The following is a 22,999-nucleotide window of genomic DNA, read 5'->3' on the forward strand; positions in this document are numbered from 1 at the left end:
CAATATTTTTTACTTTTTGCTGTAATAAATATCCCCCAAAAATATATTAAAAAAAATGTTTTCCTCAGTTTAGGCCGATACGTATTCTTCTACATATTTTTGGTAAAAAAGGAATGGAGAGGAGTAAAATAAATCCAACCCTCCTAAAATATATATAAACTGACTGGTTCCTCTTTTTTTTTTTTACTAGCTTTATCTAGTGGCTATAAAGCTGTATTTCCAAGATTGAGTTTTTTCAGGACTATACATCATTATGGTCAGTAGATGGCGCTGACGATCATCGGAAATGAACGACATTAGACACATTACAGGGACTGTTCATGACATCTGTGCAAATGCTGTGAGACCTTCACTTAGCAAATGTTTTAAAATATACTTTTTAGGTGTTTCTATCCCCACAGGTCTCGATCTCAACGTTTACGAGGGACAGATCACAGCGTTACTCGGTCACAACGGAGCTGGAAAAACAACATTACTGAATATACTCAGCGGGATGGGCGGAGCCACTAGCGGTAAAAGTTTCCTCTTGTTAAATATCAGGACCACCAGAAATATATTTATTTCTCCATTTTTTAAGCCTGCGGGATCCCCTAAAATAGTATTTTGGCTTTGGGAAACCCTTATTAAAACCAGTTCATTGAGAGGGTCAATGGGAAAATGTCCCTTTTCATTGGTGATCAGTGAGAAGAATGTCCCTTACATTGGTGATCAGTGAGAAGAATGTCCCTTACATTGGTGATCAGTGAGAAGAATGTCCCTTACATTGGTGATCAGTGGGAAGAATGTCCCTTACATTGGTGATCAGTGAGAAGAATGTCTCTTACATTGGTGATCAGTGGGAAGAATGTTCCTTACATTGGTGATCAGTGAGAAGAATGTTCCTTACATTGGTGATCAGTGGGAAGAATGTCCCTTACATTGGTGATCAGTGAGAAGAATGTCCCTTACATTGGTGATCAGTGGGAAGAATGTTCCTTACATTGGTGATCAGTGGGAAGAATGTCCCTTACATTGGTGATCAGTGAGAAGAATGTCCCTTACATTGGTGATCAGTGAGAAGAATGTCCCTTACATTGGTGATCAGTGGGAAGAATGTCCCTTACATTGGTGATCAGTGAGAAGAATGTCCCTTACATTGGTGATCAGTGGGAAGAATGTCCCTTACATTGGTGATCAGTGGGAAGAATGTCCCTTACATTGGTGATCAGTGAGAAGAATGTCCCTTACATTGGTGATCAGTGAGAAGAATGTCCCTTACATTGGTGATCAGTGAGAAGAATGTCCCTTACATTGGTGATCAGTGGGAAGAATGTCCCTTACATTGGTGATCAGTGAGAAGAATGTCCCTTACATTGGTGATCAGTTGGAAGAATGTTCCTTACATTGGTGATCAGTGAGAAGAATGTCCCATACATTGGTGATCAGTGAGAAGAATGTCCCTTACATTGGTGATCAGTGAGAAGAATGTTCCTTACATTGGTGATCAGTGAGAAGAATGTCCCTTACATTGGTGATCAGTGAGAAGAATGTCCCTTACATTGGTGATCAGTGGGAAGAATGTCCCTTACATTGGTGATCAGTGAGAAGAATGTCCCTTACATTGGTGATCAGTGGGAAGAATGTCCCTTACATTGGTGATCAGTGAGAAGAATGTTCCCTTACATTGGTGATCAGTGGGAAGAATGTTCCTTACATTGGTGATCAGTGGGAAGAATGTCCCTTACATTGGTGATCAGTGAGAAGAATGTTCCTTACATTGGTGATCAGTGAGAAGAATGTCCCTTACATTGGTGATCAGTGAGAAGAATGTCCCTTACATTGGTGATCAGTGAGAAGAATGTTCCTTACATTGGTGATCAGTGAGAAGAATGTCCCTTACATTGGTGATCAGTGAGAAGAATGTCCCTTACATTGGTGATCAGTGGGAAGAATGTCCCTTACATTGGTGATCGGTGGGAAGAATGTTCCTTACATTGGTGATCAGTGAGAAGAATGTCCCTTACATTGGTGATCAGTGAGAAGAATGTCCCTTACATTGGTGATCAGTGGGAAGAATGTCCCTTACATTGGTGATCAGTGGGAAGAATGTTCCTTACATTGGTGATCAGTGGGAAGAATGTCCCTTACATTGGTGATCAGTGAGAAGAATGTCCCTTACATTGGTGATCAGTGAGAAGAATGTTCCTTACATTGGTGATCAGTGGGAAGAATATCCCTTACATTGGTGATCAGTGAGAAGAATGTCCCTTACATTGGTGATCAGTGGGAATAATGTCCCTTACATTGGTGATCAGTGAGAAGAATGTCCCTTACATTGGTGATCAGTGGGAATAATGTCCCTTACATTGGTGATCAGTGAGAAGAATGTCCCTTACATTGGTGATCAGTGAGAAGAATGTCCCTTACATTGGTGATCAGTGAGAAGAATGTCCCTTACATTGGTGATCAGTGGGAAGAATGTCCCTTACATTGGTGATCAGTGAGAAGAATGTCCCTTACATTGGTGATCAGTTGGAAGAATGTTCCTTACATTGGTGATCAGTGAGAAGAATGTCCCATACATTGGTGATCAGTGAGAAGAATGTCCCTTACATTGGTGATCAGTGAGAAGAATGTTCCTTACATTGGTGATCAGTGAGAAGAATGTCCCTTACATTGGTGATCAGTGAGAAGAATGTCCCTTACATTGGTGATCAGTGGGAAGAATGTCCCTTACATTGGTGATCAGTGAGAAGAATGTCCCTTACATTGGTGATCAGTGGGAAGAATGTCCCTTACATTGGTGATCAGTGAGAAGAATGTTCCCTTACATTGGTGATCAGTGGGAAGAATGTTCCTTACATTGGTGATCAGTGGGAAGAATGTCCCTTACATTGGTGATCAGTGAGAAGAATGTTCCTTACATTGGTGATCAGTGAGAAGAATGTCCCTTACATTGGTGATCAGTGAGAAGAATGTCCCTTACATTGGTGATCAGTGAGAAGAATGTTCCTTACATTGGTGATCAGTGAGAAGAATGTCCCTTACATTGGTGATCAGTGAGAAGAATGTCCCTTACATTGGTGATCAGTGAGAAGAATGTCCCTTACATTGGTGATCAGTGGGAAGAATGTCCCTTACATTGGTGATCAGTGGGAAGAATGTTCCTTACATTGGTGATCAGTGGGAAGAATGTCCCTTACATTGGTGATCAGTGAGAAGAATGTCCCTTACATTGGTGATCAGTGAGAAGAATGTTCCTTACATTGGTGATCAGTGAGAAGAATGTCCCTTACATTGGTGATCAGTGGGAATAATGTCCCTTACATTGGTGATCAGTGAGAAGAATGTCCCTTACATTGGTGATCAGTGGGAAGAATGTCCCTTACATTGGTGATCTGTGAGAAGAATGTCCCTTACATTAGTGATCAGTGGGAAGAATGTCCCTTACATTGGTGATCAGTGAGAAGAATGTCCTTACATTGGTGATCAGTGGGAAGAATGTCCCTTACATTGGTGATCAGTGGGAAGAATGTTCCTTACATTGGTGATTAGTGGGAAGAATGTCCCTTACATTGGTGATCAGTGGGAAGAATATCCCTTACATTGGTGATCAGTGAGAAGAATGTCCCTTACATTGGTGATCAGTGGGAATAATGTCCCTTACATTGGTGATCAGTGAGAAGAATGTCCCTTACATTGGTGATCAGTGGGAATAATGTCCCTTACATTGGTGATCAGTGAGAAGAATGTCCCTTACATTGGTGATCAGTGGGAAGAATGTCCCTTACATTGGTGATCAGTGAGAAGAATGTCCCTTACATTGGTGATCAGTGGGAATAATGTCCCTTACATTGGTGATCAGTGAGAAGAATGTCCCTTACATTGGTGATCAGTGGGAAGAATATCCCTTACATTGGTGATCAGTGAGAAGAATGTCCCTTACATTGGTGATCAGTGGGAATAATGTCCCTTACATTGGTGATCAGTGAGAAGAATGTCCCTTACATTGGTGATCAGTGGGAATAATGTCCCTTACATTGGTGATCAGTGAGAAGAATGTCCCTTACATTGGTGATCAGTGGGAAGAATGTCCCTTACATTGGTGATCAGTGGGAAGAATGTCCCTTACATTGGTGATCAGTGAGAAGAATGTCCCTTACATTGGTGATCAGTGAGAAGAATGTCCCTTACATTGGTGATCAGTGAGAAGAATGTCCCTTACATTGGTGATCAGTGGGAATAATGTCCCTTACATTGGTGATCAGTGAGAAGAATGTCCCTTACATTGGTGATCAGTGGGAAGAATGTCCCTTACATTGGTGATCAGTGAGAAGAATGTCCCTTACATTGGTGATCAGTGAGAAGAATGTCCCTTACATTGGTGATCAGTGGGAAGAATGTCCCTTACATTGGTGATCAGTGAGAAGAATGTCCCTTACATTGGTGATCAGTGGGAAGAATGTTCCTTACATTGGTGATCAGTGAGAAGAATGTCCCTTACATTGGTGATCAGTGGGAAGAATGTTCCTTACATTGGTGATCAGTGAGAAGAATGTCCCTTACATTGGTGATCAGTGAGAAGAATGTCCCTTACATTGGTGATCAGTGGGAAGAATGTCCCTTACATTGGTGATCTGTGAGAAGAATGTCCCTTACATTAGTGATCAGTGGGAAGAATGTCCCTTACATTGGTGATCAGTGGGAAGAATGTCCCTTACATTGGTGATCAGTGGGAAGAATGTCCCTTACATTGGTGATCAGTGAGAAGAATGTCCCTTACATTGGTGATCAGTGAGAAGAATGTCCCTTACATTGGTGATCAGTGGGAAGAATGTCCCTTACATTGGTGATCAGTGGGAATAATGTCCCTTACATTGGTGATCAGTGGGAATAATGTCCCTTACATTGGTGATCAGTGAGAAGAATGTCCCTTACATTGGTGATCAGTGGGAAGAATGTCCCTTACATTGGTGATCAGTGGGAAGAATGTCCCTTACATTGGTGATCAGTGGGAAGAATGCCCCTTACATTGGTGATCAGTGAGAAGAATGTCCCTTACATTGGTGATCAGTGGGAAGAATGTCCCTTACATTGGTGATCAGTGGGAAGAATGTCCCTTACATTGGTGATCAGTGAGAAGAATGTCCCTTACATTGGTGATCAGTGAGAAGAATGTTCCTTACATTGGTGATCAGTGAGAAGAATGTTCCTTACATTGGTGATCAGTGAGAAGAATGTCCCTTACATTGGTGATCAGTGAGAAGAATGTTCCTTACATTGGTGATCAGTGAGAAGAATGTCCCTTACATTGGTGATCAGTGGGAAGAATGTCCCTTACATTGGTGATCAGTGAGAAGAATGTCCCTTACATTGGTGATCAGTGGGAAGAATGTCCCTTACATTGGTGATCAGTGAGAAGAATGTTCCTTACATTGGTGATCAGTGGGAAGAATGTCCCTTGCGTTGGTGGTCAGTGAGAAGAATGTTCCTTACATTGGTGATCAGTGGGAAGAATGTCCCTTACATTGGTGATCAGTGAGAAGAATGTCCCTTACATTGGTGATCAGTGGGAAGAATGTCCCTTACATTGGTGATCAGTGAGAAGAATGTTCCTTACATTGGTGATCAGTGGGAAGAATGTCCCTTACATTGGTGATCAGTGAGAAGAATGTCCCTTACATTGGTGATCAGTGAGAAGAATGTTCCTTACATTGGTGATCAGTGAGAAGAATGTTCCTTACATTGGTGATCAGTGAGAAGAATGTCCCTTACATTGGTGATCAGTGAGAAGAATGTTCCTTACATTGGTGATCAGTGGGAAGAATGTCCCCTGCGTTGGTGGTCAGAAGGGAGAATACAACCCTTACAGAAGGAACAATAGTGTCATGCTTCTGGCTCTGCCAAGTGGCATTGGTCTTAGAACTATGTAGACACCATGAAATGGAAGGTCAATCAACCACAACTCAAGAAACTATTGGAAGGACCCTTTAGCTCCAGGGATCCCTGGTTGAGAATGACTGTATAAGATTCTAGTAAGGTCACGGAAGTCTTCAAGAGATAGTATAGGAAGCCAGAATGTGAATCAAGTCACTGGTACCTGTCCCAATAACAAATATCAGTTTTGGATGGAACCTCTCATTCCACTGATCCCATCCCTCTCAATCCATCGATCCCATCCCTCTCATTCCATCGATCCTATCCCTCTCATTCCACCAATCCCATCCCTCTCTTTGTAGGATCTGCCACCATCTATAATTATCAGTTATCGGACTTCAATCACCGGCTGGAGATCCAGAGGAAGATCGGGTTTTGTCCGCAGTTTGATGTCAACTTTGACCTTCTAACAGTAAAGGAGAATTTGGAGGTCTTTGCAAATATTAAAGGAATTCCTAAGAGAAAAATTAAATCTCAGGTACGATAAATATGAATCTGTGTTCCCTACAGACCTACCGAGAATGTCGATATTTTCACCAAGAAGATGTATTTTCTAGGTAGAAACGGTCCTTTCAGACCTGGCCATGGTCGACCTTCAACATCTCCAAGCTGGGAAACTGAGTGGAGGTCAGAGGAGGAAACTGACGCTGGCGATCGCCCTATTAGGAGACCCCGAGGTGATCTTCCCGAAATATTCTTTATTTTTTTATTTAGTAAATTAATCTCACTAACTGCTATGTAGGCTCCTCATGACAGGAACACTCAGAAATACACAGCTAAATATCATTTTATCTTTAATATCCCCATCAGTACACCTGTAAGGGGCCCCGTGGTCTCCAGGGGCCCAGATGGCATCCCCCTTTTTTTTATAATTTTTTTTTTTTTGTTTGCCAGCACCCAAAGCCCCTTAGACCTCTAAGGGGTGGCATCCCCTTTTTTTTTTGTTTAATTTTTTATTTATTTATTTATTTTTCGTCAGCACCCAAAGCTCCCCCGGTCCCCAGGGGCCCGGATGGCATCCCCCTTTTTTTTATAATTTTTTTTATTATAATTTCTTTTTGTTCACCAGCACCCAAAGCCCCCCAGACCTCTAAGGGATGGCATCCCCTATTTTTTTTTTTTTTGGTTTCATTTTTTTTTTCTTTTTTTTCATCAGCACCCAAAGCTCCCCTGGTCCCCATGGGCCCAGATGGTATCCCCCCTTTTTTTTAATAATTTTTTTATTATAATTTTTTTTTTGTTTGCCAGCACCCAAAGCCCCCCAGACCTCTAAGGGGTGGCATCCCCTATTTTTTTTTTTTTTTTTTTAATTTTTTTATTCTTTTTTTTCGTCAGCACCCAAAGCTCCCCTGGTCCCCAGGGGCCCAGATGGTATGGGGGACCTTTTTTTTAATAATTTTTTTTATTATAATTTTTTTTTGTTTGCCAGCACCCAAAGCCCCCCAGACCTCTAGGGGTGGCATCCCCTATTTAATTTGTTTTTGTTTAATTTTTTTTGTTGTCAGCACCCAAAGCTCCCCTGCTCCCCAGTGGCCCGGATGCCATCCCCCCTTTTTTTTTTGTCGGCACCCAAAGCCCCCCCCGACCTTTAAGGGGCCCGGTCCGATGGCATCCCCTTTTTTATTTTTGTTCGTCACCATCCAAAGCCCCGCCGACCTTAATTCGCGATGGCACCCCCCCAGCTTCTCGATTTGCGGTGCCCCCTGTGCTTCTCAACTTGCATAACCCCCCCTTCCTTAACTTGCAATATAACCCATAACCCCCCCACTTCTCAATTTGCGGTGGCAGCACCCCCCCCCCCGCCGGTTCTCTTCTGCTCCAGGGGGCCCATGCCTGAAGCTGTGTAAGGGGCCCCAAAATTCCTGATGGCGGCCCTGTCTTTTATATAAATTCAAATTTCCTAAAAACATCCCCTCCTTCCAGGTTCTGTTGCTGGATGAACCGACGTCCGGCCTCGACCCGTCCTCCAGGCACCGCGTATGGTCTGTTCTCAAAGAGCGCAAGGCTGGTCACGTCACCTTATTCAGCACGCAGTTTATGGATGAAGCCGACATCCTGGCAGGTACGGGGCTCTGTGGGTTTGATGTAAACCTTTTCTGCTGTATGTTATGACACCCTGTTTAAAATAGTCCCACGGGTGGTGGTCAGCGGACTCCTATGGGTGGGGGTTGCGGGCTCCTACAGGCAGCAGGTTTCTGGCTCCTATGTCCTCTCTGAATCACGGCGGCTTCCACCATACGGCTCCTCCTTCCTCCTCCTAGGTGTTCAATAGGATCGCCTGTCCTTTCAGCCAATCAGGTGACAGGTATAAAAACCTGCTTCCTGATTGGCCGGGAGGAGGCGCAGTGTTACAACAGAGAATATTGATTCGCACCTGGGTGGGGTTGGAGCGCACTCTCTGCAACCTGAGCCCACCCTATATTGAAGCCTATAAACGCCTCTAGCTCTAATTGGTGCTTCAAAAAAACAGCCCCTCTACATTGTAATCCATGGGCTGGTGTCCTGAAAGGGGTCGGACGCATGGATAGGAGAGGCGGCAATGGACAGGTGGGGATGAATTGCTGAGTACTGGGACAGGGGAGGTCTCCGTGGAAGGGTAGAAGGATTTGAACGTACTACACATGCCCTGTGTACATTGGCCTTTTTTTGGTCTCGTGTCACACGTCCAAAGTCTGTAACTGGGTAAGATTTATGAAAAAGTAAAAAACAGATGGCAATTCAAAAGTCACTGATAAAAAAATTGCAAATCAAATTCTATATTAAGACCAGTAGGGACAAGTACTTTAGTTTATAAACCCAATAAGATTCTCTATGACTTAGTGATATTAAAGTCTCTTTAAATTTTTTTATTATACTTACCTGCTCTGTGCAGTTGTTTTGTCACAGTCTCGTTATTTAATAGACATACCTTGTATGCTAACACCCACCCATTGATCGTATAATGGTGGCTCCTGCAAGAATACCCTCAGTGAATGTAAGGTTTGCCCTCCATCCACATCTCACCCCCATCATCTGAATTGTTTGCAGACCGCAAGGCCGTGCTTTCCAAAGGAAGGCTGAAATGTGTGGGAAGCTCCTTGTTTCTGAAGAGGAAATGGGGCATTGGCTATCACTTGAGGTAAGCACCTAAAACCTAAAGGTAAAGCCTTGCAGAAAGGAAATTGCAGAATGTAAAGCGGTGGGATTTGGCATAGGACTCACACAATCCCTTTAAGGGGCTTGGCAAACATGACTGGCCTCTTGACTGTTTTGCCCCACAAGAGGGAACATTTTATTAGTTGTGGTGGGAATCGTAGACAGTCCTTCCTTACAGACACTTTTGGACCCCAAGTCCCAGTCTCCTTTGGTCATTCTGGCACACACACCATCCATTGTGTTGGTACCAAAGCAAATTTCCCTGTGATTTTGCAGTGTGGTCTCTTTAAAATGTGATCTTTGCACCCTCAGTGAAACATATTGGCCCCAGCTAAAAGGTTGATGACTTCTCGGGAATAAGGGATTAATATTTGTAACGGTCACCACCGTTTACGATATTCCATTCCATCACCCCACGACAGCTTATCCGACAATCCAGCCGACAGGACCCATTTCATTCCCCAGTAAGACGAGACACACGCTCTGTTTCTGGTTCCAAAATGAATGAATACTTTTAATGGTAAAACTCAGTCTTTTATACAATTCACAACCAAAAAGCACGTTACGGGGACAATGAAACTCTCCACCCCCTACATCACACAATGGGGCTTCAATTACGCATTTAGATGGGCCAATTACTAATCATTATCCAGACAGCCTGGCTCCGCATTTAGAGGAGGTAATTACTACAGTTGACAGGTCACATTCCACATCTTATCATCAATAGACTTTTCACACAAAACAGTGTCATTAGCATACACAATTAAATATCTTAGAAGCAGACCTAATTAGCATCTCAACAGTCTATGTTAAGCATTGAAGGAGACACTCTTATTGACCTGGTGGGGGTCAGAATGAAATCACCTGTAATATGTCCAGATCTCCTGCAATACATGAATTATCATTACTGTCCCATCTCATGTAATCCGAGATATCAGTTCTCAGTCATCCTATGCCCAAAAGGGACATGGGATGGCCCTAGACCCAAGAGTCGTTAGTGAAGCTGGCACAGGAGTACCCCACATCCTTCAAAAGTCTCTGGGTGTCACGGGCCATTCCGTTACAATATTGGTGGAAAATGTTGTCTGATGCCTTTCTATTTATTTCTCCTTGGGTGACCAGGATGCAGGTGACCCCGTCATGTGACACAGAGGCCATCACATCCCTCATAACGCAGCACGTCTCCAACGCCAAACTCAGCACTCAGAACGTCGAGGATGTGACGTTCACCCTACCCTTCGAGGACATAGACACCTTCCCAGGTACAGGGACACAACAAAATTCCTTTACTCTCCCAGCTGGCAGAGGAGGTCTAAATAAAAAATAAAAAAAGCATAAGGCTCAGTCGCACATATCTGCGAATGTACATTGAAACCGTTCCACCATAGGATGGTTTCTCTATGAAGTGTGATCCTCACCTACTCTATGAGAATTGTCTAATGCTTTGAATTTGTTTTTTGAAGCTCTGTTCTCTGACCTGGAGGGACATGTTGGGCGGGAAATTGTGAGTTATGGCGTCTCTATCACCACGCTGGACGACGTGTTCCTGAAACTGGAAGGAAAGGACGAGATTGAAAAAGGAGGTGAGCGACATTTTTATGTGTTTTAAATGTTCAACACTTCAAGGGCAAGATATCTCCCAGCTCGGTGATTTAAGGTAGACCTTCAGCCATGAAGGATCACACTGCTGTGTCCTCCTTACTTTCTATCTTCCTGTGAGCTGCCTAAACACCTCCCCCTCCAGCCCCCACAGCCTGAAACAGGGATGGACTGGCCATTGGAACTACAGGGAGTTTCCCGGTGGGCGGATGGCTCAGTGGGCCGGCTTCAGTGACAGCAGACCGCCGCCCCCCTCCGCTCCTCTGTCTCTCCCTTCCTGCAGTGCTCACCTGGGGGGAACAGAGAAGCAGGGGGAGGACCAGAGGAGCAGGGGGGACGACAGAGGAGCATGGGGGAGGGGACAGAGAGCTGACTCAACAGCTGTAGCCTGGGAGTTTCTCACTTCTGCCTAATCTTGTCCCATAAGGGGGGCACCAAACTGATTCTTTGCCCCAGGTGAAATAATGTTTAGCTTCCCCACTGGTACTGTCTATAAGAGTACCAGCCGTTCTACTCTAAAAAAGTAGAATGGCTAGTGAAGGGGGAGAGGGGGCTTGGGTGGCCGGGGGGGGTGCGGGAGTTGTCTGGACGCTATGGGAGAGACCTGTCAAAGTGGGCCAGTCTGGATGAAGTCCAGGGCCAAATTTTTGTCCCAGTCCAGCCCTGGCCTGAAACATGGAAGGGTGGCAAAACTGTGCAATGAAATACAGTGTTTGTACTTCCACTCTCTTTTCTGGTCTACAGGTGATTATAACATAGGATAGTTGATACATTTTTCCTTTTTTTTCTTGACTGTCAGATTACGGTGTTTTTGCCCAAGAACCAAATGAAGAACAGAACCGGGATCACTTCTCCTCGGAGCCGGAGGATTCGACCCTTTTGATGTCAGACTCCGGTACACCCACCATTAGTGGAATGGCATTGTGGAGACAGCAGGTGTTGGCCGTTGCGAGGATCCGATACTTGAAGCTTATCCACAACATGCAAAGTTTTCGATCCATGTAGGTACATGTAGGTGATGCCACATTGGCCTCCTGCACAGTTATATGCGAAGATCGTGGGGTGTACATAGTCAGGACATGGATATCTTGGGTTGTGCATAGTTATATATGGTGATCCTGAGGTGCACATAATCAGGACATGGAGATCTAGGGGTGTGCACAGTTATATGTGAAGGCCATAGGGTGTACATAGTCAGGACATGGAGATCTTTGGGTGCACATAATCAGGACATGGAGATCTAGGGGTGTGCACAGTTATATGTGAAGGTCATGGGGTGTACATAGTCAGGACATGGAGATCTTGGGGTGCACATAATCAGGACATGGAGATCTTGGGGTGTGCATAGTTATATATGGTGATCCTGGTGTGCACATAATCAGGACATGGAGATATAGGGGTGTGCACAGTTATATGTGAAGATCCTGGGGTGTACATAGTCAGGACATGGAGATCTTGGGGTGTGCACAGTTATATGTGAAAATCCTGGGGTGTGCATAGTTAGGACATGGAGATCTTGGGGTGTGCACAGTTAGGACATGGAGATTTTGGAGTGGTCCCATTAAGAATATTAAAATATGTCCTTCAGATGGGTGGAATTGTTAAATTAGAACTGCAGGACTTTACAGAAACTAGAGGAAGAAATTCCAAGAGGAGACTTCCATGCACATGACACCCCCCACCATGTATCTTGGGGTGTGCACAGTTATATGTAAAGATACTGGGGTGTACATAGTCAGCACATGGGGATCTTGGGGTGTGCATAGTTATATGCGAAGATCCTGAGGTGTACATAGTTAGGACATGGAGATCATGGGGTGTGCACAGTTAGGACATGAAGATCTTGGGGTGTGCACAGTTAGGACATGGAGATTTTGGAGTGGTCCCATTAAGACCAGGCATGCATATTAAAATATGTCCTTCAGATGGGTGGAATAGTTAAACTAGAACTGCAGGACTTTACAGAAACTAGAGGAAGCAATTCCAAGAGGAGACTTCCATGCACATGACACCCCCACCATGTATCTTGGGGTGTGTACAGTTATATGTAAAGATCCTGGGGAGTGCATAGTTAAGACATGGAGATCTTGGGGTGTGCACAGTTATATGTGAAGATCCTGGGGTGTACATGGTCAGGACATGGGATCTTGGGGTGTGAATAGTTATACGTGAAGATCCTGGGGTGGACATAGTCAGGACATGGGGATCTTGGGGTGTGCACAGTTATATGTGAAGATCCTGGGGTGTGCCTAGTTAGGACATGGAGATCTTGGGGTGTGCACAGTTAGGACATGGAGATTTCGGAGTGGTCCCATTAAGAACATTAAGAATATTAAAATATGTCCTTCCGATGGGTGAAATTGTTAAATTAGAACTGCAGGACTTTACAGAAACTAGAGGAAGCAATTCCAAGAGGAGACTTCCATGCACATTACACCCCACATGTATATTGGGGTGTGCACAGTTATGTGAAGATACTGGGGTGTACATAGTCAGGACATGGGGATCTTGGGGTGTGCATAGTTATATGTGAAGATCCTGGGGTGTACATACATAGGACATGGAGATCTTGGGGTGTGCACAGGTATATGTGAAGATCCTGGGGTGTGCACAGTTAGGACATGGAGATCTTGGGGTGTGCACAGTTAGGACATGGAGATTTTGGAGTGGTCATATTAAGACCAGGCATGCATATTAAAATATGTCCTTCAGATGGGTGGAATTGTTAAATTAGAACTGCAGGACTTTACAGAAACTAGAGGAAGCAATTCCAAGAGGAGACTTCCATGCACATGACACCCCCCACCATGTATGAACATAACCTGTCTATTTTCAGGCTACTTCTGCTGGCTCTCTTCATCCTTCCTATGGTCACCGTCATCATACTGACAAAAGTCTCTTACTCCTACCAAGCCTGGGAGATGACTCCGCACCTTTATTTCCGGAGAGCTGGAGAACGAGAACACAAATTTTACACCAAACTTCTAGTCAACAACAACACTGGTAACAAAAAAATACTTATACATACAATATCGTGAATCACCTTGGAGAAAACTGTCATCAGAACATACAGTACTGTCTCTCCTGTATAGGTGTCCCCATCGACAACTTCCTTTATGGTGTCACAGCTCAAGATTTTGCTGTGGATGTTGTGGATGGGCCATATGACATGGACAACACTACGGAATACAATGGAGCTATAGAGGTCACTCGTGATGATAAGGCAAGGCAACTTTTCTCTCCCGCTAAGGCTGAGTTTATTAGTATGCGTTTCAGGAGGCTAACCAAATTCGGACTAGTCTCTGCACCACTAGATTTACAGATGTTTCTTCCAGCTCTTATGGGGGAACGGCTGAACCTCATTTAGAGGTCTGTGTCCTACCTTGCCAGGCGAATGGGTGGCTTGGGTATGGTCAACCTGGTGGTTTACGCTTCTCTGATGTTTTGGCAATTTGCTACCAGAGGAACCGCCTGGTTGGGTTGATATGTTTTAGTCCTGGTTTAGACCTTTTCTGCAAAGCTGGGAGAATGGTGGGCCAGTGAAAAGCCTGAAGGTCCGACATGGTAAGTTCTTGGTTTATGTTTATGCCTGAAAATGCTTTGGCAGTGGCGAGTGACTGCGGGGGAAATGAAGTCTCTTCCTAGGAAGGCCCTGGAGAGGAGGGTTGTTGAATCGGCCTTTAACGAGCCGCTGGCCTTGAGGGATTGCCCAGGCCCTGTTATAAGGTGAGGGTCTGCGTTTAATTCATCCGGAGAGAATCCCTTTAAAGTTTCGGGATTTGGCCTGGAGCTCGTTCCATGTGAAGGGCAACCTGAAGCATCGCTCTACGGGGAACCGTGGTTGTCTAATGTTGGCCATACACGGGTCGAATTTTGAAAGAATTTTCTTTTGAAAACCAGAAAATGTGTGCGTTTTGTGATCCGATGGCGCCACCATTGATTTTGAAATTCAACCAATCAAACCTTCAATTTCACCTCCTTTGGCTACAGAAAATAATTTTCGTGTCTGGGAATCTTCTTTATTTCCGGGAATTTTCCTTTCTTGCACATGCGCATTTCTTTTTCGATTTACATTTCTCGCACGATTCTCCCATCATCGATTAGAAAGTCTTTAGTTTTTCAAAAAAAAATCGATTATTAAAATTTAGTGGCCACATGAAAATCGTCTGTTGCTGCAGCCCCACTAATAGTGCCAAATTCGAACGAAAATTCTTAGATAAGAATTTCAAAAGAAAATACTTTCGAAATTCGACCCGTGAATGGCCTGCCTAAGAGTGGAGTGGAGTGTGGTGGGGTGGAGGAGACGATGGACCATTTCTTGCTTCAGTGCCCCTTCAATATAGAAGTCTATAAGTGGGTGGATGGGGCTCTGGGTGTCCCTTTCCTTTCTCGATTGAGTTATGCGGAGAGGTCACACGGGGCTTTTCAGACGCATTGGGATTTTGATTTTGAGACACTTTTTCTAATTGGCTTAGTAGTCCGTTACTTCACATGGAATGCACGGTGTCAGATTTCCACTCGGGGGAAAAAAGTCCTTCCTGTCAAGGTGATGCTTATGTACATGGGAGGAGCCTGTGATACTTATGTACATGGGAGGAGCCTGTGATACTTATGTACATGGGAGGAGTCTGTATGTACATGGGAGGAGTCTGTGATACTTATGTACATGGGAGGAGTCTGTATGTACATGGGAGGAGCCTGTGATACTTATGTACATGGGAGGAGTCTGTGAAACTTATGTACATGGGAGGAGTCTGTGATGCTTATGTACATGGGAGGAGCCTGTGATACTTATGTACATGGGAGGAGTCTGTGAAACTTATGTACATGGGAGGAGTCTGTGATGCTTATGTACATGGAAGGAGCCTGTGATACTTATGTACATGGGAGGAGCCTGTGATGCTTATGTACATGGAAGGAGCCTGTGATACTTATGTACATGGGAGGAGCCTGTGATGCTTATGTGCATGGGATGAATCTGTGAAACTTATGTACATGGGAGGAGCCTGTGATACTTATGTACATGGGAGGAGCCTGTGATACTTATGTACATGGGAGGAGCCTGTGATGCTTATGTGCATGGAAGGAGTCTGTGAAACTTATGTACATGGGAGGAGCCTGTGATACTTATGTACATGGGAGGAGCCTGTGATTCGTATGTACATGGGAGGAGCCTGTAATGCTTATGCACTTTCGAGGAGCCTGTGATGCTTATGCACATGGGAGGAGCCTGTGATACTGATGTACCTGGGAGAAGTATGTGATACTTATGTACATGGGAGGAGCCTGTGATACTTATGCACATGGGAGGAGCCTGTGATACTTATGTACATGGGAGGAGCCTGTGATACTTATGTACATGGGAGGAGCCTGTGATACTTATGCACATGGGAGGAGCCTGTGATACTTATGTACATGGGAGGAGCCTGTGATACTTATGTACATGGGAGGAGCCTGTGATACTTATGTACATGGGAGGAGCCTGTGATGCTTACGTGCATGGGAGGAATCTGTGAAACTTATGTACATGGGAGGAGCCTGTGATACTTATGTACATGGGAGGAGCCTGTGATACTTATGTACATGGGAGGAGCCTGTGATGCTTATGTGCATGGGAGGAGTCTGTGAAACTTATGTACATGGGAGGAGCCTGTGATACTTATGTACATGGGAGGAGCCTGTGATACGTATGTACATGGGAGGAGCCTGTAATGCTTATGCACTTTTGAGGAGCCTGTGATACTTATGTACATGGGAGGAGCCTGTGATACTTATGCACATGGGAGGAGCCTGTGATACTGATGTACCTGGGAGAAGTATGTGATACTTATGCACATGGGAGGAGCCTGTGATGCTTATGTGCATGGGAGGAGTCTGTGATGCTTATGTGCATGGGAGGAGTCTGTGATGCTTATGTGCATGGGAGGAGTTTGTGATACTTATGTACATGGGAGGAGTCTGTGATGCTTATGTGCATGGGAGGAGTCTGTGATACTTTTTTTTAATAAATTTGCAAAGATTTCAAACAAACTTCTCTCACGTTGTCATTATGGGGGATGTTTGTAGAATTTTGAGGAAAATAATGAATTTAATTCATTTTGGAATATAACAAAATGTGGAAAAAGTGAAGCGCTGTGAATACTTTCTGAATGCACTGTATGTATGTAAATATGTTTTTATTATGTTTGTAAGATTTTTATTAAACACAAATGTACACTCTAATCACAGTCACACACTGTCATATATATGGCTCTCACATATACCGTGGTGTTGTACAGAGATCTCTGATCACATGTTCTATGTTTATTTTTCAGGGTTACGGGTTCAGAATAATCGGAAACCCCCGAGCGCACAATATCCTCCCGGTATTGGTTAATATTATCAGTAACGCCTTATTGAGGTTGTATAACTCCCCGGAGCGGATCAGGGTGTGGAATGACCCCGTCCATCAGGTGAGGACCCCTCTGGAGGCTCCCCAACATTTTTCTGCCTTTTCCCGAATGCTGAGACTGGAACCCCAACCTACCTAAAAATTAGTTCCCGCCCTCCTTCCTCTGCTATCAGCATGAGTCACACGACGGAAAATAATTTGACGCTGGCCCGACGTCCATAATTAACATTGGCTACGCCTCATAGAGCAGGGGTAACGTTACGCCGAAAAAAGCCTTACGGAAACGACGTAAAAAATGCGCCGGCCGGACGTAGGTTTGTGGATTGGCGTATCTAGCTAATTTGCATACTCGAAATCGATGGAAGCGCCACCTAGTGGCCAGCGTAAATATGCACCTTAGATCCGATGGCGTACTAAGACGTACGCCAGTCGGATCTAGCCCAGCTTCAGGCGTATCTTGTTTTGTGGATACAAAACAAAGATACGCCGGAGCAAACTAGAAGTTACGCGGCGTATCAATAGATACGCCGTCGTAACTTCTTTGTGGATCTGGCCCTTCGTTTTTATTTGAGCAGAAAATCACACAAAAATCGCACATTTCCATAAATTTCTATGGGAATAAAAATGTGCCAAAAACACACAAATCTGCCCAAACCGAGCTATGAAAAAGCTCCAGAATTTTTTTGAGCTTCAGGCGAGTGGAGATGTGAAGCGTCTGCATAGAGAATAATTCTTCTTTCTTTTTTCAGGAAGAGATGTATTTTACTCCTGTGTTCCATTACGCAATGATTTTGCTGTTATTATTTGCCTCTGGACTTGCCCCCCACTTTGCAATGAGCAGTATGGAGGATGTAAAAGTAAGTACCCCCTCCCTCATCGGTCACCTTCTAGAGTGGACTTATTTACAGTATCGGTCATGACTTCTTCTTCTCTCTTTCAGATTAAAGTTCGCTCCCAGATGCGTCTTTTCGGCCTCTTCCCCTCCGCGTACTGGTGTGGACAAGTCCTGGTGGACGTCGCCCTCTACTGGCTGGTGCTCTTCCTCATAAACACCACCATCTATGTGATCTATCCAAAGCTTAATCCACTCTGGGAGTTGTGGCTGCTTGTGAGTTTCCATAGTCTTCTAATTGTCTTGTCAGGGTTCCTGAAAGTGGAAATTCTCAAAGGAAAGGATCATACCATTCATCGTTGATATTTCACTTTAGTCTGGCTTCTTGCATCTCTTGAAAACTCCATTGACAAAAACCTTGACCCTTCCTATGGTTCCAGTTGTGATTCTGCCCAGAATCGGGTACTGGGTGTTCCTGCTCACCTTGGGATGTTCCTGCTCACATTGGGATGTTCCAACTCACATTGGGGTGTTCCTGATCACTTTGGGACATTCCTCCTCACCATGGGACATTCCTCCTCACCTTGGGACATTCCTGTTCACCTTGGGATGTTCCTGTTCACCTTGGGATGTTCCTGTTCACCTTGGGATGTTCCTGCTCACCTTGGGATGTTCCTGTTTACCTTGGGATGTTCCTGCTCACCATGGGATGTTCCTGTTTACCTTGGGATGTTCCTGCTCACCATGGGATGTTCCTGTTTACCTTGGGATGTTCCTGCTCACCATGGGATGTTCCTGTTCAACTTGGGATGTTCCTGCTCACCTTGGGATGTTCCTGCTCACCTTGGGATGTTCCAACTCACATCGGGGTGTTCCTGATCACATTGGGACATTGCTCCTCGCCTTGGGATGTTCCAATTCACATCGGGGTGTTCCTGATCACTTTGGGACATTCCTACTCACCTTGGGATGTTCCTGCTCACCTTGGGATGTTCCTTCACCTTGGGATGTTTCTGATCACCTTGAGATGTTCCTGCTGAGCTCAGGGTGTTTCTGCTCACCTTGTGATGTTCCAACTCACATCGGGGTGTTCCTGATCACTTTGGGACATTCCTCCTTGCCTTGGAATGTTCCTCCTTGCCTCGGAATGTTCCTGCTCACCTTGGGATGTTCCTGATCACCTTGGGATGTTCCTGCCCACCTTGGGATGTTCCTGCCCACCTTGGGATGTTCCTGATCACCTTGGGATGTTCCTGCTCACCTTGGGATGTTCCTTCTCACCTTGGGATGTTCCTGCTCACCTTGGGATGTTCCTGCTCACCCTCAGATGTTCCTGCTCATCTTGGCATATTCCTGTTCACCTTGGGATATTCCTGCTCACCTTGGGATATCCCTGCTCACCTTGGGATATTCCTGCCCACCATGGGATGTTCCTGCCCACCTTGGGATATTCCTGATCACCATGGGATGTTCCTGCCCACCTTGGGATGTTCCTGATCACCTTGGGATGTTCCTGCTCATCTTGGGATGTTCCTGCTCACCTTGGGATGTTCCTGCTCACCTTGGGATATTCCTGATCACCCTCGGATGTTCCTTCTCAACATGGGTAATCCTGCTCACCTTGGGATGTTCCTGCCCACCTTGGGATGTTCCTGTCCACCTTGGGATGTTCCTGCCCATCTTCGGATGTTCCTGCCCATCTTCGGATGTTCCTGCCCACCTTAGGATGTTCCTGGTCACCCTCGGATGTTCCTCCTCACCATGGGTAATCTCGGTCACCTTGGGGTGTTGCCACTCACTTGGGGATTTTTCCCCTTACCTTGGGATGCACCTTTTCACCTTTTGGAAGGTTCATTGTTGGATGTGTCTGTTTGACTTTAGGTTGTGCCTGATAAACAGGGGCTTTCTTGCTTATCTTGGAGTGTTTCCGACTCACCATAAGAGCTGCCCGTTCCTATGAGGTTTTCTTGCTTATCTTGAGGTTCTTCTGTCACCTTGGGGTGTTCCGACCCACCTTGAGAGGTGCCCAATTCAGCTAAGGGTCTTCTTGCTCACCTTTTAGGTGTTTCTCCTCTTCTTGGGATTTGCGTGCTTATGAATTTTCACCCTCCACTCATATTCTCAATATCTTCAATTAACGTTTTTTTTTTTTCAGATTATGGAAACTTTGGGTTACGGAATGGCCGTGGTCCTTAATGTTTACGTAATCGCATCACTTCTTGGGAAGAAAAAAATTCAGAACGACCGATGGTCTTTCCTCTTTATCTTGGTAAGTACATCAGATATCAGGTGCCCAGAATAAGGTGGTTGTCTTGAAGGAGATCTACATGATACAATTATTCTTCAGCTCAGCACACATGGCTCACATTGCCATCCGATGAAGCTTGGCTTTCACCATCCACTGTCTTCTAATGCCGCGTACACACCATCACTTTATGTGATGAAAAAAAACGACACTTTCTGTGAAGTAAAAAATGACGTTTTTGAAACTTCAATTTTCAAAGACGAAGTTGCCTACACACCATCGTTTTCTCACAATGTTCTAGCAAAGTGAGGTTACGTTCCACCACGTTTTGCCATTGAAGCTTGCTTAATAAGTAGCTTCTGGGCATGCGCGGATGAAAAAACGTCTTAGAAAACGACGTTTTTTGCTACACACGGTCAATTTCTGTGAAGTAAAAAGTGCACTTTTGAAAAACGACACATAAAATTGAAGCATGCTTCAATTTTTTTTGGTCGTTTTTTACAAGACATAAAACAACGTTTTCCCCCACACACAGTCAATTAAAGTGACGTTTTTAAAAACGTCATTTTTTTTCATCACATAAAGTGATGGTGTGTACGCGGCATTAGAGTTGCTCGAGTCCTCATGAAATCTTCGCTCACATTTAGGGCCATGGTATTTGCTCATTACATAACCTCGCTGAGCAGGGTCAGTGCTGGGACAAGTTCGTTTAGGACCCAAGGCAAAAAGGTTGCAGGTCCTGGCTGCCCCCCTTTTTTTTGCATCTCTCTTCTGCTGAAGCAACCAAGGCAGGCTGCCTCTTCCGCCCACCCCTGAGTGCATTATGTCATTGTGTTTTATTGCTCTTCTTATCTCAGCAGAGCTGTCTTAAAGCCTGGGCATTGCCCAGAGGCCCCAGGTACATGGGGGGCCCCATGATTATTTTACAATACGTCCCGGATTTGCCGGGCTAGTAAATTTTTTTTTTTACCAAGTTGTCCCAGGACGGCCATATCCTGACCTATACTGTGCCCTCCTGATCCCAGTATTGTGCTCTCCTGACCAGGAATCTTGGGGCCCCTTACACAGCTTCAGGCATGGGGCCCCCTGGAGCAGGGACCCGGGGGGGGGGGTGCTGCCTCCTCAAATTGAGAAACGGGGGGAGTGTCGCAAGTCGAGGAAGCGGGGGGGGTGTGGCGTAAGTTGAGGAAGTGGGGGGTGATGTAAGTTGAGGAAGCGGGGGGGGTGATGCAAGTCTAGGAAGCGGGGGGCGCGAAAAGGGGGGGTGCCGCGAATCGAGAAGCTGGGGGGGCTGCCGTCGCAAATTAAGGTGGGGGGGCTTTGGGTGCTGACGAACCAAAAAAATATATAAAAAACAAGGGGGGATGCCGTCGGACCGGGCCCCTTAGAGGTCGGTGGGGGCTTTGGGTGCTGACGAAAAAAAAAGGGGGGGATGCCATCTGTGCTCCTTTGAGGTCTGGGGGGCTTTGGATGCTGGCAAAAATAAATAAAAAAAAGGGGGATGCCATCCGAGCCCCTGGGGACCACCTTGCCACTTACAGGTTTACTGCCTGTACCTCCCTGATGGTGGCCATGCTCCTGACCCCCCTGTACTGTGCCCTTTGTGTTGACTAGTCCTTGATTTTTTGAATGTTTTTTATGTTGTTTAAAATAGATTTTATTGAAAGTATTAAATAATATATGTTAAATTCTATCAACTATTTATACTTCAATTCTTGAGAATAAGTGCGTATATTGGGTCAGGTTGGTAGGGGCCCCAGGGCATTACTTTGCCCAGGGGCCCTTAAGACAAAACCTGGATAACAAGCACGCAGTGGTGCGCAGGCGTGGACATTCTCAGAGATGCACAAGAAAAGACATGTATTGACGCATGCGTGAGGCGTGTGGGCATGAGCCGGTGCGTGCACGCACACGTGCGCTCATTGGCGCCAGTCCGCATATTTAAACCTGCCAGTGACATGCATACTTTGCTGAGTGGTCTTTTCAGCTAGTGCCTGTTTACCCGATCTGTACCAGTTTCCTGTATCTTGACCCGGCCTACCTGCACCTTCCTATTGACCTCCGCCTGCCTACTTGTGACCCCGGGCTTGTGCTTGACTCCGCTTCTGCCTGATGTTCCTGTGCCTCGTTGCCCGACTGTGTACCGAACCTGGCCCGTGTCCCGTCTTTGTCTCTGCCTCACGTCTCGGTACCTGCTCTGTCCGGCTGTTGATGACCCCCCCAGTGGCGTCACTAGGGTTGGTGTCACCCGGTGCAGTAAAACATGGTGTCACCCCCCCTCTGTCTAGGCTGCCCAGCACCAAGCAGGCAGCGCACGGGCACGGGGCGCACCCCAAACCAGCCCCTGTAAATGATAGTATAGGGCAGTATAGTGGCAGGTTAGGGTAGTATAGAGTGGTATAGTGGCAGGTTGGTGTAGTGGGGTGGTATAGGACAGGTTAAGGTGGTATAGGGCATGTTGGGGTGATTTAGGGTAGTTTGGGGTGGTATAGGGCAAGTTAGGGTTGCAAAGGGCAGGTTGGGGTGGTATAGGGCAAGTTAGGGTGGTACAGGGCAGGTTGGGGTGGTATTGTGCAAGTTAGGGTGGCAAATGGCAAGTTGGGATGGCATGGGAAAGGTTGGGGTGGTACAGGGCAAGTTAGGGTGGCATTGGGCAGGTTGGGGTGGTATAGGGAAAGTTATGGTGGCATAGGGCAGATTGGGGTGGTACAGGGCAAGTTAGGGTGGCACAGGGCAAGTTGGGGTGGCATGGGAAAGTTTGGGGTGGTACAGGGCAGGCTGGGTGATACAGGGCAGGCTGGGGTGGTACAGGGCAGGCTGGGGTGGCACAGAGCAGGCTGGGGTGGTACAGGGCTGGCTGGGGTGGCACAGAGCAGGCTGG

At 45.6% G+C, this 22,999-nt stretch overlaps 1 protein-coding gene across 1 annotated transcript in view; it reads left to right on the forward strand.

Annotated features, from left to right (window-relative positions):
• LOC120919391 (ATP-binding cassette sub-family A member 10-like) overlaps nt 1–22,999 on the forward strand; it is a 53,338-nt gene that overhangs the window by 18,484 nt on the left and 11,855 nt on the right. Inside the window, exons 12-25 of the mRNA XM_040331544.1 lie at nt 402–512; nt 6,219–6,394; nt 6,474–6,593; nt 7,840–7,978; nt 8,944–9,034; nt 10,174–10,313; nt 10,515–10,634; nt 11,450–11,651; nt 13,487–13,653; nt 13,743–13,873; nt 16,965–17,102; nt 17,791–17,898; nt 17,982–18,149; nt 20,029–20,142. Of these exons, the coding sequence (XP_040187478.1) occupies nt 402–512; nt 6,219–6,394; nt 6,474–6,593; nt 7,840–7,978; nt 8,944–9,034; nt 10,174–10,313; nt 10,515–10,634; nt 11,450–11,651; nt 13,487–13,653; nt 13,743–13,873; nt 16,965–17,102; nt 17,791–17,898; nt 17,982–18,149; nt 20,029–20,142 (1,925 nt within the window). The remainder of the gene's footprint in view (nt 1–401; nt 513–6,218; nt 6,395–6,473; nt 6,594–7,839; nt 7,979–8,943; nt 9,035–10,173; nt 10,314–10,514; nt 10,635–11,449; nt 11,652–13,486; nt 13,654–13,742; nt 13,874–16,964; nt 17,103–17,790; nt 17,899–17,981; nt 18,150–20,028; nt 20,143–22,999) is intronic.

Source organism: Rana temporaria, chromosome 12 (genome assembly GCF_905171775.1).
Source record: "Rana temporaria chromosome 12, aRanTem1.1, whole genome shotgun sequence".
In the NCBI taxonomy this organism is placed as follows: domain Eukaryota; kingdom Metazoa; phylum Chordata; class Amphibia; order Anura; family Ranidae; genus Rana; species Rana temporaria.